Genomic DNA, 18,815 nt, shown 5'->3' with positions numbered 1-18,815 from the left:
GTTTCGTTCGGTGCTGCAAACCTGTTATATTGCATTTTCTTTACCATCATTTATGCTATGCACTTTGTTCTATGTTTGTTACGTTCGAAATATTAGAATCTAATTTGGCGGTTCATGCAGTATGTTGTAGATTACTTAAATGCGAATGCAAATAATGTGTTTCGCACCTAAATATAATGAGGAATATTATTCATGGTGTAAATTAAGCGTAATTTTTTCATATTAGTATCCACCAACGGTAAGAATGTACACTCCGTCCATTATTATAACGTCTGAAATAGGTACACGGTGAAAAGTTTAGTAAATTCCAACACACGATACCAGTTTTCGATGTGTTACACATGCTATAAGTATAATCCCATACATTAACGCGCAAGTATGATTTCATGGTAATAAATTTTGTAATTGATAAGATCGAAAATATTAGCACGGCTTGAGATTGAACGGACTTTGTGGTTTTTTTTTTTTTTTTTTACTTTTTTTTTAATCAGAAATTATCACGCAGTGAAAATCGATTGAATAAATGATATCATAAATAATACCTTTTTGCACTTATGCGTACAATGAACGTATCAATTTCTTAATCAAACTTATTTAACAATATTAACCACAGTAAAAATATTATGCGTTTTATCTTAAACTACTTGATGCTGCTCTTCAACTTATTTTTAGACCCGTGAGTCTGAATGTCTTAGTGTCTTGAAATTTTTTTTTTTTTTTTTTTCGAATTTGCATAGCGATTCGGTGTTGTAAAAGCAAATATATATAAACGAAAACTTTTTATCGCCCCTGAACAGTCACATCGCGTATACTTTGCCCCGCTGTATAAGGAACTTAGTGGAAGAGCGGCGGAATGTGGTAAATAAGAAAAAAAGGATTGGAGGGGGGGAGCGGCGGGGGGGGGGGGGGGGTGGTAGAGAAAAAGGCAATCGAGGACCGCATATGGAAAGGGAGCAAATTCTCGGATCCAAGAAAGAGTCTGAGATTGGAATGAAAACAAAGTTAAACCAATGACGCGATTGCGATGGATATCGAGAAAAGACAGTCAAATAATTCAAGGGCTAAATGTAATGTCGTTTTTATCGCTAACCCCCCCCTCTTCCCTTCACCCTCTTATTATTGCGAATATCTATATATTGTACGCAAATGACCTTATTCAACTTGTTCGTACGCATCGGTGCTATTACACTTAATGTGTATATACGCAAGTCCAACGGCTCTTAATGAGTTATCCACCTTCGTTTTGAACCGTCTCGAAACGATAAATTTTCAAACTTGTCCGAAGATATGATTACTGGAAGATATGAATCTGGGTATCATTTATCATTATTATGTCCACAGGGTCTACAAATATACGATGTAAGCCGTATAATGAAACGCTAATTATTCAAGGCTGAATAGAGTTTTAACAAATGAACACGCACACTTGTTGAAAAAATATCTTTCATCCCGACCTGTTTTTTAATAACATAATTTAAATCCGAAGTATCATATTCGCTCTAATCGCAGTGCTAAATAATATCTGGCAAACTGTTTGTGCTGTTTTTTTTTTTTCATCACAAACTGGTCTTACCCTAAGCAAACTCTGCATCGAAATTACATGTCCGAATAGCTTTTCGTGTATCAATTGAATATGCAAATATGATTAATCAACTTATTATCGAACAATATGAAAGCTCGTTTACAAGTCATAAAGTTCAAAAATGGTAGCAACTAATTTGCAGGTAATTACAGCTTTGTTTGCAATCATGAGATTCTGATTATTCTTATAATCGATTTTATTTGCGATGGTAAAGTGCTAGCCAACTTTGTACAACGTTGCCCTGCAGCGATTCAGCTTTTAGAAATTATCTTTTTCTATGAATACAGAGACTTCTTGTGATCGCGTCAGGGAAAACCTGGTTACGTTATTTATTATTAACATTAATTTTTTCTCTTCTCGTGAAAATCTGCCTCTGTTGTATAATTCGATACTTTTCGTATGAAAAATAAGATCTTCAAACTTATTAATTATATATCATGCGTCATCACACGTTATTTCGTTTAACGTGATTAATGCATTCACAGAATAATATACGAACGCTGCAAAATATAATGAAGAAAAATTTCCTGACCAAATACTTCTGTGAGAATTCAACCTGTCGGCCTGTCAAATTCCCTGTAATATATCTTGTAAAAATGTCGAGTCAGTGCCAATTATTTCACCCAAAGAATCAGAAATGTACTTCGACAACATTTCACGTATTTTTTTTTTACACGTGATCTCGTAATTGGACTGAAATTGTAAAAATTGTACGTATCAGCTTGAGTTCGATAAAAATTGGGGACTTGGTTTACTTTTCCTTCGGTTTATTCAATCAGAGAAAAATCAGGTGATAGCAATCATCCTGCAGCCTTCATACACGACCTTCAAATCAGGGGGTAAGACTGTACGGAAGTGCCGAAAATCTCCTTCGAACTTTGATCGTAGTTTTGAATCGCTCATCTAGCTTTTAACCTGTCAACCTATCCATTATAGCAGCGGTCGTCATACATTAAAAAAAACGCTCAAAACGCAATGACAAGACAAAGTATTGCACCTGTTTTAATTTTTTTCACTCCCGTCAAAATGTAGGATGTATTAGGTTGCAGATAAACTTCGTACCTGGTATTTTTACACGCGAACATTCCTTGCTGTTACATGTGTCAAAGTGTTTCACGAAAGCAGTCCTAGTTTTTTGTTATATCCGTATAGTTAAGATAGTATAAATATACCGCCGTCTTGTCGCAATACATTTTTTTCTCAGCCAGGATAATAATAAAAAGAGAAACTAACACCAGAACACAAATTATCAGTATAGTTACACTTATTATAAAGTATATGAAATTACACTTGTCATAATTACAAGGTGAGCTGGCTTTTAATTGATACTAATCATGATGTAAATTAATATAAATTTGTGGTTATTTAAATGGGTATTTATTATATAACATTACGAGTAATACTGCGATCCATTGAAAGTTATTATATAAGTATATGTACCAAACCGAATGAATATTTTGGAACTGTCGAGCGGTATTCCTTTTCCTTATTGTTTTTCAAAAATAACGCCCAAATACGATGAATTTAGAATGACTCGGGTTATTTACTATTGTAAAACCCGTTATAATCGAAAAAGACTAATCGAAGAACGCTACATTCGCAATATCTTCCACGATGTAAATGTATGTTACACGCGATTAAATATTCTCAGACAAAATTCGTCCCATACTCTAAAGATTTTTATCATCTGATTTGCGAAGTTAGAGATAGATTCGGGCGTATGGCTTGCCGAATTTCTGCATGAATTTGTCAGATGACGTAACTATAATTCCACCGCATGAAATTCTGTTAGAAACATAGGTAGCCAGAGATTATCGTTACTTTGAATTTATTTTACTTTGTATTTACACCTCTAAAAATAATACTTTCCTGTGAATTATCGTATCTTTGCAACGTAGTATGAATTAATGGTATATGTCGCGGAACAAGTTGAAAAGTGTCACTATATCGAATACCGCAATATCATGAGGGAGATTACGCCATTAGTTTTCGGAAAAATGTGTTGACCTTGCGGTGAACAGGATGTGTACGAAAAAAATTTGAATTCCACCTAACCTGCTGAAGGATGACGGTACGTATGATTACACTACTGTTTTTCAGAGCCGAAACTATGAATTATATACCGTTGTATATAATCGCGCTAATTTCGCAGGCAATACATCATGCCCGTTTCGCACAACTTCGTCACACCGCTCGCTGTAATCTCACTTCAAACTTGTCTCTGATTGTATCATACAGTATATGTATACTTTCGCACCGCTTCAATGGCCACCATTGCTTTGCCGCACGTGACTTTGGACATATCCTCCGTTTTGAAAACGGATATGAGGATCGAAATACGATATAACGTATGATTATACAAGTTAGAAAACCGAGAGACATAAGTATGAACGATAATTAAGGCGCCAATCAAGCGTTAAAGACAATTTTCTCAATAAACGATAATTAAGCAAAAATCATATATCCCTTAATCGTTTTCACGCGTAACGTTCATTGACACGTCTCGCGTTTTAACGTTTATTGGATAAAAACAGCAACGTTTGCCTTAATGTCAAGGCTGCATACTGTATATTTAATTTGTACATACCTACTTCTAATATCCACGATTTAGTATAAGAAGCCTCCACCATTTCAGTGTCCATAAAACCGGTTACCACTGCTCTTCCTTAAAACCATAGTTGTAGAGCTACGTGTTCGCTCCGTTCGGTCACGCAGCGTATTATCGTGCAGGAAGCTATAAACGTACAAAGCCTACACATTGTTTTGGGATGAATGAGTGAGCATGTTTTTACGAGTGATTGAGACAATATTTGGCATAAATTTTATCGTTCGACAGCGTTCGGTATAGGTACGATAATTAATTAGGCACGGTGTTTTTTCCAATTGCAAATTCGAAATCATGCGAAACAGTTTATCCCGCGCGAGTATTACAAGAGACAGGGGCTGTCTTACAAAGCGAAATAGCTGCAAAACAAATTTTGACATGCTAAACTCTCTGTCACGATAACTATGCCTTACGCTATAAGAAACATAAATAAATGTATAATTGAAATGTCGCCGTACAAGTTTGTGACATTGACAAAACAGTTGACTTACAGATGTCACTTGCAGTAATTTCGCCACGTGGAATTTTTTTGTTCAATGAAATTATATACAACAAAGAGATAAACATGATTATGTTAAAAGTAACGCCTTACCTATATTTTCGTGAACTTTGATCTCTCGGGATGTAAATTTTTATAGCTATACTGTGTCGTGTAAGCAGATCGCAGAACAGATTGATGGATCGATTACACAGCTAGTCGGTGGCACGAGGCTTCCATCGTCGTTAATTATTATTCATCGTTGCTCTGTTTAGAAGTAAATAAAGTGATACGAAGCAAGATTCATCGAGTTTGATGGAAAATGATGGGGAAATTGATATCTACGTCAAGATCTCCGTGACGCTTATTCTTTACTCGGTTTCTTCTGTTACAGACGAAGAGGGTGCGTTGAGAGAGTGGACAGAGGTGGAGGGACCGTCACAATGATGGAGCTGAGTCACAGTCTCACCCTCAACGAGGATGCGCTAAATCAAATCCCAGAGGCCAAGCGGCCCGTCTTCGTATTCGAGTGGCTGCGTTTCCTGGACAAAGTCCTCGTCGCGGCGCAAAAGGTACACCAAGCGATGCCCTTAAGGGTCTTTGAAATTTTGACAAATCCTCAGAACGTGCTCGACGCTTAACGATGCTAGTTCGACAAGTGGCAAATAGTTGAGACTGTGCATCGTGGTGGCGAAAAACGTACGGAACGCAGAAAAAATAGACGTCTGTAAATCATACTTGCGTTACTCTAAAACTTTTATTGCAAAATCGAAACGCTGAAAGTCAGTAGAAGGTTGCCGAGGCAGAATAGAGTCTGCGCATCATGCGTCTATCATCATATCACGCGATCTTGCTACTTGAAAACACTGATGTGCCGATATAATATTCGTGCGAATATTACGCAATATTGTGCCGAAAAATTATCGATTTCTGCAAACGAAGTCATTCTTTAGGTGCATTTTATTACACAGCTGCGACCGTTAATTTGATGTCACTTTTTAGCGACGTTACCGAGAGGATGACCGTGATTTTTTATACGGTACTTTAAAATTACATAACGCTAACTGCTGTTATCATTTCACTTAATCTTTATATAATGATAGATTACGCACTGCTCTACACGCATTGAATTAGGCACTCTTTAAAATAATGTAAGGTACCCGAAAGTGTGCATTAAATGATGATTTTGGTCGGTTGTAATGGCGTCTACATTAGATATTGTACACGCGAAAAACAAAAACGAGAATGGAATAATCTCGCTACGAAATTACAATAATGAATCGGTATGTAGAAACTCCGAAAAGATATTCAAGTCATTCCTGTACGTGCTAGAACATAATGTTTGAGCAAGCACTGAAAATAATTTTACTAACGAATCTAGTTTTAAAACTGAATCGAATTTTCACTTGGCATATTTAACTGCAACCAGTTTAGTACAGCCAAATTATGAACGGTTATTTCTTACGCCATTTCGTACACATGTCTTACAAATAGATATCCGCATCAACTTTCAAATTTAATTATATCAAACAGTAGCATTAATAATGAATTTGTTTACTCGGTTAATTGGTACGTATAGTAAAAACTGCTTGTCCTGCCCTGACCGTTCAATCGTTCTGACAATTTGACAGACTAACGTAATTTATTCCGCATGACTTTCAAGCCCATCACACTGCCATTCTCTATACTTCATGGTACTGATATGTTACTTCTTATTATTCTCACACAGTTTGATGTTTTTTTTTTTTTTCTTTTAATTTTTTCTCCCCGGTTTTTTGAAGCCGTAAAATAAATCTTAACTAATTCTTACACTTGCTTGAACTTTCGGGCACATGATATCTCAAACGATAGAGATAACGTCAGTGGCAGTTCTGATTAGCAATGGACATTGACCAATACAGCTACATGTATAGCACGTAGCAAACCACTAATCTACCTCGAATTTAAATTGTCGGATAAAAAACAGTATAGAAGAAAAGAAAACAATAGGTACGGTATCTCGACGAATTACGTACTAAAGCATGCTAGAGATTAACAGGAATTACATTACACGGTACCATAAAGAAGAATTTAATGTCTAGTATTATGAACCATTAAGAAAATCGCAAGGTTCATCCGTCGAAATTTTTTACGCATCGCATATTATTTTCACCACGATAATTCCTGCCAGTCCGCATTTGATTACTCACCCTTGAATTAACGTTTGATGGTGCCGTCGCAAATATTCAAATAATACCTACGCCAATTAGAAGTTCTTTGATGCTTCCAATAAAGCTTGTCTAACACCGAAACGAACTTAACGTGACGTTGCAGAACGATATCAAGGGATGCCAACAAAAATTAGTCGAACAGCTCACAAGGCACATGCAAGGGGCTCCGGGACCACCGACCCGTCGTCTCATAGCGCGCTGCCTTGCAACCCTCTTTAGTGTTGGCGACACATTTCTGCTATTTGACACAGTAAACAAGTGCAACGATATTCTCAAAAACAAGGACGACTCTCCGAGTTTCCTGCCCACAAAATTGTAAGTTTGCATATCCAACTCTTTGAAAAAAAAAAGGAAATTTGGAAATAAACAAACTCTGTCGAAATCGAAAACTTTTTTGTCCGCGTTTACAGAGCTGCAATTTGCTGCGTCGGATGTATGTACGAAAAATTGGGCCGCATGATGGGCCGATCTTACGAAGACACTGTTCAAATATTGATAAAATCACTCCGCTCAGCGGAGTCGCAAACCCGGATAGAAATAATGCACACTCTTGAGAAGGTAAACAATTTTTTTTGTTGTGATAGAAACTACCGTAAGCATTCTTACGGTACGGTTTGAAATTCATTTTGTTTCATCGCTGTGATACAAGGTGTGCGCTGGGATGGGATCTGCCATTACAAACGTCCACAAGGAAATTTACAAAGTGGCCCGACACTGCCTTACGGATAGAGTCATGGCAGTACGTTGCGCTGCTGCTAAGGTATAACCCACCACTGACCTTGTTAATGTTAACACAATATAACGCAAAGTCAACATCAGTTTTTCATTTTCAAGACTTCATACCTCATAGTCAGTTGGACATCAATAGGGATATTTCTTAGTAAAATATAATATGTGGAAAAGAAAAATTGCGAAGAAGATGGTATTCTTGTGCGCAAGAAATATACTCATTACTCAAAGTTAAGGTCACTGGTCCCGCGTCAACGTCAATTGCTTAGTTCGAGGCGCACTATTCAGAGCCAAAATTAGCGTGTGATCAATCATTCGTTTTCAGTGTCTTTTGGAAATGTTGAATCACGCACCTTTTCTGTGCACAACTGAAATCGAAAGTGTTGCCACATTGTGTTTCCGCGCATTCGAAGGTTCAAATTATGAAGTGAGATGTACCGTGGCAAAACTTTTGGGTGCATTAGTTGCCACCACGCAACAAGCAGCCACGAAAGGAAACAATCCGCCAGGTAACGGAGTCCTCTGATATTGCCCTACATGCGTCGTAGAATATGAATTTTACGAAACATTTCAAAGTTTTAGCTCCTCAAAGTAAAGGGTATAAGCCAATATCATTGGATGAAGCACTGAACATACTAATGTCTGGATTTCTACGCGGCGGTGCCGGCTTTTTAAAAGGCACAGGAGAAATGATAAAGGGAAGCTCGGGCGTAAATCGTGAAGTGAGAGTTGGAGTTACACATGTGAGCCTTGTACTTAACCATTAGCCCTAATCTATAAACTTACGTAATTGCCAATCGGCAGGTACTTCTAGTACCCATTATTGCTATGAGCTATTGATAGCCTTGTTTACGAACAAATGTAAGTTGCTTCCTTATTATTTTCTACAAAAATCTTAGAAATGTCCGTTTCGATTTTACGTCTTGTCGGATACGATCATCTTTAGGCTGTAAAAGAAAAATCTGAACGGAGGAAAAGGACAACGTACACAACTAACTTCTCCGTTCCTCGGAGACATTAAATATATACGATTTCTTACGATATTACGCAATTGCGGTTTTCAGGCCTATGTAGTATTCGTGCAAATTCTCGGAGGAGCTTGGCTTGAGCGTAACATAAGCACCCTGGTTTCCCACGTCCTAGATCTGGTCGCTAATCCCAAAGCGGCCAGTTCACACGTGGATGCAGTATACTCGAGAAAATGCATAAACTTTATCCTCCGAGGTACGATAGGAAAGTTGTTAGGTGAGGGAGCTCAGGCTGCAGCGTGCAAAGAAATCGCCCATGTAATTTTGAAGCAGATGAACTCCATCGGTAAGTAATATCCGTATCTTCTGACATGGCTCGCGGTATAAGTAGGCATGTTGTAAAATTAACTGTCATTTCGCGAACAGACTTCAGCCCAGAAAACGCGAAAGACTGCAATCAAGAAACGTTATTCAGCCAACATCTGTTAGTCTGTGCTTTACAAGAAATGGGAAATCTGATTCTCGGACTAGGCACAACCGCTTGTAATCTCATATCCGACCAATCACTTAGTAAGTAAACCAGTCAACCATTTATTAATGCAATAATTACAAAAAATCGTCAATTGAAAATACATGTGGTTCATTTTCAGCAAATTTTTTTCAATTATTAACATTTTTTGCATATTACGTGTCGTCCAGGCTTGATTGAAACAACAATAGCAGTTTTGGTGCACCCTTGTCAAGCGGCAAGACTAGCCGCTTCGTGGTGTCTGCGATGCATTTGCGTCGCTGTTCCAAGTCAGATAACACCGTTGATAGACCGTTGCGTGGATGCAATTGAAAATATGAGAAGTTCGCCGGAGGCAATAGCAGGCTACAGTAGTGCCCTAGCCGCGGTTTTAGGAAGCGTAAGATTATCGCCCCTCGGAGTTCCCCATACCAAGGGAAAGGTGCTTATTAAGAAATTGTTATTTCGACACACATACAGTTAATTATAATGCTGCTTTATCTGTTGCTGAAAGGTTTTCATCGCTGCCGAATAGAACTCGCTGAATTATACGTAGTAGAAATCCATAAATATTAATCACGCTGCGGTATATGCGAGTATGATAAATCTAGTTTTCCATAATGATAATCGATGCTTTGCATGCTGTTACTTTTGTTTTTCAGATAATATTTAATACAGCTGAAGAATTATTGAGAAGTGCTAGTCAAAACAGCCGGCTGTCGTTGAACAGAACTCACGCTGGTTGGCTATTGATCGGGGCTATAATGACTCTTGGTAAAAATAATAATTTGTAGAAATACGTTATCTCATTCATCTCAGAGAATTTAGTTATTTGGCCAGTTCAGCTACACAGATCTCTTGGAAGTATCTTATTTTCACACCTCGGTACGGAATGGAGTGTACTAGCGTAATATCTCAGAGAGTAAACAGTCAAAATTCATTAAAACCGTATTGTGATTAGCGGCTGGTATAAGTAAGAAAATACACCAAAACAACGTGGACTGCAACGTGCTGACACGTGCCAAAAACATGCCTTTATGAAAATATGTAGAATAAGAGACCATAATGTATTTGAAGTGGTGTATATGTGGGACATAGTTGTTTGCATAAATTTGATTTCATTACGTACAGGCGTGGCGGTGGTGAGGGGATTACTGCCGAGGATGTTATTACTCTGGAGGAATTCTTTTCCACGTTCAAACAAAGAGCTTGAGAGTGAAAAAGCTCGCGGAGATGCGTTCACCTGGCAGGTGACACTGGAAGGCCGAGCTGGGGCACTTTCTGCTATGCACAGTTTCTTGCTACATTGTTCAGATCTTCTCAATGATGACATCACTCGCAGGCTTCTCACACCTATTGAGTCTGCCTTGGCAATGCTTACAAAGTACATAGCAAACTTCCTGTTTCTTAACAATATACATAAGTAATCAGTTTAAACTCTGGTATTAATTTTAGAATACAAAGTACAAGTATTTCAGTGACGCACCTTTCATACTGTCACAACCTTTTGAATCCCGTGAGCGGTAATAAGTGTGTGTCATGTCTTGTTGAAAACCAGTTAACATTCGAATTTATCCTTTCAGCTTATCCACAGTCCTCAAAAACTATGGTCAACAATTAAAAGCTCCCGCTGCCATGGTCAGATTACGCTTGTACGAAACGTTATTACTGCTACCACCCCAAACTTTCGAAGGTGACTTATTATTATCTTCTTATCCCTTGGCATTGCGATGTCCCGATTCGTTAATAACAGGAATACCCCGTTCACGTATTGTGATTCTCGTTAATAAAAATACCCTACAAATGTTGATTTCAGGCTCATACACACATCTGTTAAGGATGCTGGTATCTGAATTTACTTTAACTGAAAATCCGGGGAATACCACAACTTCGTTACTGCGCATTGTGTGTCATGCCGACGATTCCGTTATTCTTGGAACATGGTTGCAGGAGACAGATCATCGCACTATTGAAGACCAGGTAAGTGAATTATAGACTATTGTTTTTAGTGGCATTGTCGGTGAAATAAATGTGAGAGAATGATAGGCATATAATCTTGTTCCATATAAATGAATGATAATTTAATGATGAACTCACTCTGCACATCTTTCGGTGCTGAATTAATTACACGTTTGATGTAGTTAATACTCACTCAAAAATTAGCTACAATTGAAAGAACATTGTTAAAAGTAATATATACAATTATCTTAGGCTCATGATTTCATGAGTCGACAATACTCGATGTATTCTCGTAATTTTCAAATAACTACTATTTGCCTTGTACTTCATCGTCCAGCATCATACATCAGTCGATATAAATGGCTTCTTTACAGACTTTGGATAGTTGTGCATATTTCAAAATTCAGTAGTCATTTTTGCAATTTTTCATACAAGTAAAAAAATCCTTGATGATAATTAACGAGTATGTGAAATTCTAGATGCATGTGCATGTTAATTTCAATAACAATTTGTTGTACGGACTATAGCGAGTAGCCTGTTCACATTTTTTATGTACGCAGAAAATCATTCTCTGAATTAGCATCTGGCAGGCATACATGTATAACAGATGTAACAGATCAAGCACTGTCACATATTTAAAAAGTAAATCACTCATAAATTACATTTATATGACCATATACTCAAATCTGTCTAATGAACGAGCACAAAGAACAAAAGAATAAAATAAAAACTGTAGAAGATTCGTCCAACTTGAAATCTGCATTATAAATATCGTACGTAGGTATATGCATGTGCATTTCTCGATGTAGGAAAACTAAACTTTGGTGACGGATTGCAATAATTATTAACGCACACTGCTCTCATTCGTGTCTAGATGGAACCAAACCGACGGGCCGATTCTGAACATGTGAGTAATGTGTTCTGTAAACAGTGACTATCACCCAACTAGTCACAGAAAACAAGATTTATCATTTAAAATGTTTCTTGTCATTTATTTTGTGGCGTTAACGTTAAGAGTAAAACTAACTTTTCGTTGATAAGAATTCAAATCATTCAAATTTAGTTGCGTAGTAATTGTCTTGTTTTAGTTTCGACGGAATGGAAAGATTACTCGCTTTCCACTCTGTGTCCCTAATACATTCAAAATATTTTTCAAGTCTTATCAAAAAATTGTCCTATCCACGTGTTTAAGGTTTTTTATGTTAATTAACACAGTGTTCAAACAAAATTCTGTATCAGTTTCTCCTTTATCCTCAAACCAAAAAATCCGTTGTGTCACATGCTCTCATGCCTTTTTGCTGCACTATTGAGTGAAATGAAAAAATGCCATCGCACTTGTATTAAATATCAGATACTTGGAGATTTCATGAAATATTGGAAAATCTTAACTTGCGGGGTTGAAGGTGAAAAAAAACAACTTTAACATTTACGCTGTTTAACCGGGCTGCATTTCTAAAGTAACATGTATAGTTGAGTGCTTTGTACCGTGTCGTTAATAATCCAGTGTCATTCGGGTTTGACTAACTCAACTAGCGTGTGATATTACTTGCTAGCACCACTTTAAAATTAAGGAATAACAACTCATCATATTAACTAATGACATTGAACTTATTTCATTCCTCATAACAGATTCAAGCTTTTTATTGTACAACATTGATCGTCGATTCATGACTGGAAATTAATCTAATATATAGGATACTTGAATTGTTTCAGTTGCAACCTAATAGTGCCGCCGGATCAGGAGCACTGGAGCATGATTCATGCTGTCTGTATCGTCCTGTTCCAAACGTGAGTTTTGTTAATCTGTCTGGTTTGCTCTCAGCGAACATCTCATTTGACACATCAAGAGAATTTTTTTATGCATGAATGAGCTATATGATGTTTATTATAATTCTCAGGGCGAAATAGTACCGGGACCACTTCCTCTAGGTGTTGCTGTTATCGATATGTCAGTCTCATTATTTGGACAAATATTTCCTCGCGTAGCGAACAAACACAGATTGCAAATGTTGGACCACTTCAGCGAATGTATTAAACATGCTAAAAGTGCCAGACAAGAAGCGGTACAAATGAATGTCTTTACAGCCGTTCTTAGTGGATTGAAGGGTCTTAATGAGGCAAAAACTAGTTTCGGCCAAGAAGATGTAAAAAAATCTGCAACCAATCTGATTATCGTGAGTCACTTGGTCCACTAAAACAACTATCACTTCAAAGTATCGCAATTTAGAAAACGGTGTTAACTTTTTTAGAGCGCACTTGTCAGTAGCAATTCAATCCTGCGCTGCGCAGCTGGTGAGGCAGTCGGGCGAATGGCACAAGTTGTTTCAGACTCCAAATTCACCGCAGAGTTGGCACAGACCAGTTTCGATCGACTCAAATCGGCTCGTGATGTGGCTAGTAGGACAGGTCATTCGCTGGCACTTGGTTGCCTGCACAGATATGTCGGAGGAATGGGTTCTAGTCAACATTTGAACACAAGTGTCAGCATTCTGCTTGCTCTCGCCCAAGACAATACATCTCCTGTTGTACAGGTACGTTTTTCATCTAATAAACCTGCTGCCGGTTGCACATCAAGCTATTTCTAAGAACGTCATCTTTCGACTTAGGTTTGGGCATTGCATGCGCTAGCACTTATTGCCGACTCTGGAGGCCCGATGTTCCGAGGCTATGTCGAACCGACGCTATCATTAGCATTAACTCTCCTCCTCAACGTTCCACATTCCTACATTGACGTTCATCAATGTATCGGCAAAGTTCTGTCTGCACTTATTACCACCATTGGACCAGAATTGCAAGGTATGTCTTTCGTATCATCTATATTAGCCTACTCGCTAAGTCTCGACGGAAATAAGTTAAATCAAACTCACATCTCTACTCCAATTTCACAGGCAATACATCGACCATATGTATGGCACGGTCATCCTTTTTATGCGCTTGTGCAATAATGCAAGATCATCAGGACCCGCTTGTTCAAGCTGAAGCTACAGGGTGTTTACAACAATTACATCTATTTGCGCCACGACATGTTAATTTGTCCTCATTGGTTCCCACATTGTGTGTAAGTTGTTGATTGCAAACCTATCAATTTGTCACAAATCAGCAATTTTATCGATAATCATTAATTACAGCGCACTTTGTCAAGCAATCATCTTCTACTTCGCAAAGCGGCAATATCTTGTCTTCGTCAGCTTGCTCAACGGGAGGCGAAAGAAGTATGTGAACATGCGATGACATTAGCCAATGAAAGCAGAGATACGAACATCGTCGAGGGTCTTGTTATCACGGAGACAGGTCTTCCAGGAGTTTTATTCAGCATGCTAGATACAGAAACGGACAGCCGACTAATAAAAGATATCCACGATACTCTTACCAGTATGCTTCAAATGCTTGCTGCTGACAACCTATCACAGTGGTTATCCCTTTGCAAAGATGTTTTAACGGTAGCTTCAGGTAAGAAGTGATGATTTTCGACTCCTTGTTACAATTAGCGAGCTCATGGAAATTAGTAATGGAATAAATAGTGTTCGGAGATGAACGTAACGAAACATATTTTTAGAGTCGAGTACGACAACAGAAGAAGTCACTGCTGTTCTAACTGAAGATAGTACAGCGGATGATGAAGGTGGTGAAGCAGAAGGTGATGATGATCAGGCCGAATTTCACGCAGAAGAGTCAACACGGCAACGTCCAGCTGTCTCACCACGTTGGCCGACCAGAGTTTTCGCTGCTCAGAGTGTACGACGGATTATCACTGCTTGTCTTGTCAACAAGCAGGCACACTTTGATCTGGCCTTAGCTAAGGAAATGCAGCTCACCAGAGGAAGAGGTATGTACCACGCCTGGATTTTTCTTTCCTGTTCTTCTTTCACGATCAAAATGATTGGGATACTTATGGCCCATATTTTGTGATTTGACAATTTAATTTTTACCTTTCAGGAGATTTTCTAGTACTACACTTATCAGATTTAGTGCGTATGGCGTTTATGGCTGCGACCAGTGATTGTGATCCTTTGCGATTAGAAGGTCTCAAGACCTTACAAGAAATAATTGATAAATTTGCCAAAGTTCCGGAACCAGAATTTCCTGGACACTTACTTCTGGAACAATTCCAAGCGCAGGTGATTGTTCTGCTAAAATTTAAAACCCAAAAAACTACTCAGTCTATATTCCCATGATCAAATAACGATAATCTTATCACAAAGGTTGGTGCTGCCTTGAGACCAGCGTTTTCTACAGAAACGGCATCTCACGTCACCGCTGCAGCTTGTGAAGCTTGTAGCGCATGGATTGGTAGTGGTGTTGCAAGGGATCTCAATGATTTACGCCGAGTACATCAACTGCTTGTATCGTCGTTGGAAAAATTAAGAGGCGGACATTCTCATCAACAATTATACAATGAAAGCCTTTCTACGTTAGAAAAACTGGCCATATTAAAGGCTTGGGCTGAGGTAAATACGTAATTCCATGTTACAGATGATTCACCACATCACTCAATAATTGCAATAACCCATGTGAGAAATTAATCGCGTGTGTTCTGATTCAATGTTGTAGGTGTACGTGGTGGCAATGATTAATGATGGTTCAGCACCTGGAAATGTAGAGACCTCATCAAGAAATAAGGCTCATACAACTGCCGCAAACGAGGAAGAAGGCTTTGGCGAATTTGAGTTCCAGAATGAAAGCTTACTCAGTTTAGTTCAGCCAGAGTTATTAAGTCTGAGTCAACATTGGTTAGCTGCCCTGCGCGATCATGCATTACTCTCCCTACCACCTGGTAAGTTTTCCCACTCATATAAAAAATCAATTTTGGAAATACAACTGCTAGATATTTGCGGAATTTTATTTATAAATACATTTTTATTAGGTCTTTTATAGTTCATCTTCTCTTACAAATATGGTCACAAAATCCATTTGAGAATTGGTGAATATGTAGTTGAATTTGTTACAGCATAATATTTAATCTATATTATACCTCGTTCGTTTGAGGATAATATATTTAAATACACATTAGAATTTATAAAATTATTAATTCTAGACACGAATCTCTTCTTTAGCTTCGTGTTTAAACATGTGTTTGATTAGTATAACAGAATCATGCATACAAGAATATGGAATGAAACAGATGAAGCCCGCGCGATACATGCTGTACAAATTATTACATTAATTGCGTTCAAATTCAAAGTAGACCCTGGCGTTTCAAATCCTCGTAAGTTTTCCGATTCACAACATTTCCTAGAGAGTCTTCAAACTCCTCTTCTTGTTCCGGCTGCCAACGTTCCGACTGTTTTTGTGCTTTGAGTTTTTCCCACAGAGCTAGAGCGTCCTCGATCTGTGTGACGTTGGCAAAATGCGCTGTATTTGGTATCCCCAAACATCTCATACCGTGAGCGTGTCTCCACTCTGCAAAATGCCTTTGGAAGGCTTTGGGTCCCTTGTACGTAAAGTTTCCGCAAATTTCGCAGTTGTAGCTGATGTTGAGACCGTGAAGTTTGTACAACCAGTATGGTATAGGCTTGCCATCCCAACCGAGGGGTAGATTTTTCGGATTATACGGAACTTCGTTGTCATCTTCTTCTTCCGACTCGCTGGCACTAGCATCTGCATCGGAATCACCTCTCTCACCCTCCGTTCTCGCCTGTTTTCTTTGAACATTTTCTTTAGTGGCGACACGCTGACTAGATACCAGCTCGGCAAGCCTATACACCTGGGCCTCGAGCATTGCGATCTCCTTCTGCTTTTCCACGTCTCTTCCTTTGCCCGGTTTTCCCGGTTTGTTTTTGGTCAGCAGACTCGGATCTAGAGAGGCTTGTCCCTTAGTGCTAAACAACCTCTGCGCTCTCTCTTCCAAAGTTCCACCGCACTTAAGACCCAGCGCCAGTAAGGCTGATTTTAATCTGTCCAGACCTAGCGAGGCGAGTTCTTCCCAAGAGGAAAAGGCGGAGAGCTCTAAGTGCGCCCCAACGTTAGTTAGAGCACTTCCGGTCTCCTTTGGCCACCCTGGAAAGCTGCTGTTTTCCCAGTGTACCACGAATTCTCTATTGGCTGTTTCGATTTCAGCATTGAGATCAAGGAGCGGACGAACCCTAGTCAGGTATTCGGTCAAGTACTCCAGGAGCGCCTCGACGTATCTGCGGTATTCTGCGTTCTTACGCTCTCTTGGAATGTCAAATAAATGATCGAAAGTCGACAGATAGGTTATGTAATCGACCTTTTCAATACCTTTCAGGTTTATATACTTTTCGTAGCACTCGTGAAGATCGAGGTATTTCCCGTAGCCCTCTTCGTCGGTAAATTCGACGAGATTTGCGAGTTCCTCTGTTGGATTTTCTCGCATTTTAGCCAACTCCTCGAACTCTACCGACATCGGGACGCTTATCTCGTTCGGATGCCGCCGATAGAATTCCTTGATGGACTTGAGTCGCGAATAAAATTCGGAGAACTCGTTCGGTCCCGACAAAGCCTGGACCTCGTCCTTTCGTTGGCCATCGTTATCCTCGTAGAGATCCTGCAAATGCGCTGTGCTGTCCATGTGTTGGTCTAATAGCATTTTCAGCCGATGTTCTGAATTTATCGTTTCTCTATGCCCCGGCTTCTTGTGCAACATTTCTTTGACCATTGCGTCCATGAGACGCTCCCGTTCTTCATGATAGCGACGCTGTTGCTCTAAAATTGTTTCCATCCTATTTTTTTCTTCACTAATGTGCACTCGAATGTACTCTATATTACTTCACCCGTAAACGTACTATTGATTACTGTGTCCGCCATTTGCAAAATACAAACTTGGCTCATACGGCTCCAGATCGTAGCGCCGTGGCTAACAAAGAGACCAAGTCAATCACTCAAGCTGTACGTCAGACTCTGACGGTATTGTAGTTTTCAACCGATGATTGAATATTGAATACATTCAGGTTTCCTTTTACATTTTATTTTCAAAAGTCGATTATAGACTCTTTTGACGGAGAAAAAAGAAAAACTAGAAGATACCAAGGGTGCAACTTAATTGTTTCAGAATTTTCAAGTCAGCTTCCTCACGATGGAGGAGCCTTTTACACAACTGATACAATGGAATCAGCTCGTCCTTATTACCTTGAGTCTTGGGCTCCAATACTTCATGCAGCAACACTGTGGCTGAATGCTAGAGGCTTCGAATCTCCAGAACCTGCCAATGTCGATACTAATACGAAGAATAAACTTGGCCGTAATAATAATAATGACTCTACCAATACAGAATCTAATGTCGAACGATTCCATTTATTGTTTGGTAAGATTTTTTCTGCATACCTCACAATGAAAAATCTCATTTTACAAATTATTGCATTGAACATTCTTCCATATTGCGCTTCAAGGTATATGCATGGAAGCTTTGTGCAGTCCTCGATCTTCGGAGTCTACCCAAAGTGTAGAGACATGTCTGAGTGCTCTCTACACCTTACTTGATTCTATATGGGCACGCAACGTACTTATGGTTGATCGGTCCCTTCCTATTGAGCTTTGCAATGTTCTTCACAGGTAAGTTACAGAGCCAATACAAAATTTGAAAATTGCTAATTTTATTCGATGTATCAACAATTTTTAATTTCATTTTTCATCATCCTACGTTGCCTTTCACTGGTCAACAAAATTTTATTCATCTTATTCTAACTATACAGGTTGCTACTGACGCGAGAAAGCTATACCATTCAAATGATGGTAATGGAAGTACTGAAACAAGTAATGCGTGCTGCTCAAGAAGACCTTGCAGATCGGAAAAAATCGAAACTCAAGGGTTGTTCATGA

At 38.8% G+C, this 18,815-nt stretch overlaps 2 protein-coding genes across 13 annotated transcripts in view; one reads left to right on the top strand and one right to left on the bottom strand.

Moving 5' to 3' along the window:
- The window catches only part of LOC124302658 (HEAT repeat-containing protein 5B), a 77,174-nt gene that overhangs the window by 55,165 nt on the left and 3,194 nt on the right, over positions 1–18,815 (top strand). For 8 of the 12 annotated variants that reach the window (XM_046759035.1, XM_046759036.1, XM_046759033.1 and 5 more), the window contains 27 exons: positions 5,060–5,237; positions 6,979–7,190; positions 7,286–7,433; positions 7,525–7,635; positions 7,930–8,113; positions 8,181–8,347; positions 8,669–8,918; positions 8,999–9,142; positions 9,272–9,522; positions 9,743–9,854; positions 10,212–10,464; positions 10,664–10,773; positions 10,897–11,060; positions 11,914–11,946; positions 12,753–12,827; positions 12,938–13,213; positions 13,289–13,570; positions 13,646–13,835; positions 13,928–14,097; positions 14,168–14,489; positions 14,596–14,865; positions 14,976–15,157; positions 15,242–15,487; positions 15,591–15,813; positions 18,049–18,300; positions 18,386–18,548; positions 18,689–18,804. In XM_046759035.1, coding sequence (XP_046614991.1) covers positions 5,109–5,237; positions 6,979–7,190; positions 7,286–7,433; positions 7,525–7,635; positions 7,930–8,113; positions 8,181–8,347; positions 8,669–8,918; positions 8,999–9,142; positions 9,272–9,522; positions 9,743–9,854; positions 10,212–10,464; positions 10,664–10,773; positions 10,897–11,060; positions 11,914–11,946; positions 12,753–12,827; positions 12,938–13,213; positions 13,289–13,570; positions 13,646–13,835; positions 13,928–14,097; positions 14,168–14,489; positions 14,596–14,865; positions 14,976–15,157; positions 15,242–15,487; positions 15,591–15,813; positions 18,049–18,300; positions 18,386–18,548; positions 18,689–18,804 — 5,035 coding nt within the window. In that variant the 5' untranslated portion in view covers positions 5,060–5,108. Of the gene's footprint in view, positions 1–3,633; positions 3,654–5,059; positions 5,238–6,978; positions 7,191–7,285; positions 7,434–7,524; positions 7,636–7,929; positions 8,114–8,180; positions 8,348–8,668; positions 8,919–8,998; positions 9,143–9,271; positions 9,523–9,742; positions 9,855–10,211; positions 10,465–10,663; positions 10,774–10,896; positions 11,061–11,913; positions 11,947–12,752; positions 12,828–12,937; positions 13,214–13,288; positions 13,571–13,645; positions 13,836–13,927; positions 14,098–14,167; positions 14,490–14,595; positions 14,866–14,975; positions 15,158–15,241; positions 15,488–15,590; positions 15,814–18,048; positions 18,301–18,385; positions 18,549–18,688; positions 18,805–18,815 lie in introns of those variants that run through there. The other 4 variants (XM_046759032.1, XM_046759040.1, XM_046759039.1 and 1 more) reach the window with 3 other exon arrangements.
- LOC124302664 (splicing factor 3A subunit 3) lies at positions 15,881–17,813 on the bottom strand. Its single transcript, XM_046759052.1, has one exon. It carries the CDS (start codon positions 17,716–17,718, stop codon positions 16,216–16,218), a length of 1,503 nt encoding a protein of 500 aa, XP_046615008.1. The 5' UTR covers positions 17,719–17,813; the 3' UTR covers positions 15,881–16,215.

This window comes from Neodiprion virginianus, chromosome 4 (assembly GCF_021901495.1).
Source record: "Neodiprion virginianus isolate iyNeoVirg1 chromosome 4, iyNeoVirg1.1, whole genome shotgun sequence".
NCBI lineage: Eukaryota > Metazoa > Arthropoda > Insecta > Hymenoptera > Diprionidae > Neodiprion > Neodiprion virginianus.
Note: the sequence above shows the minus strand (reverse complement) of the source record. Positions and strands in the feature narration are given on the sequence as shown.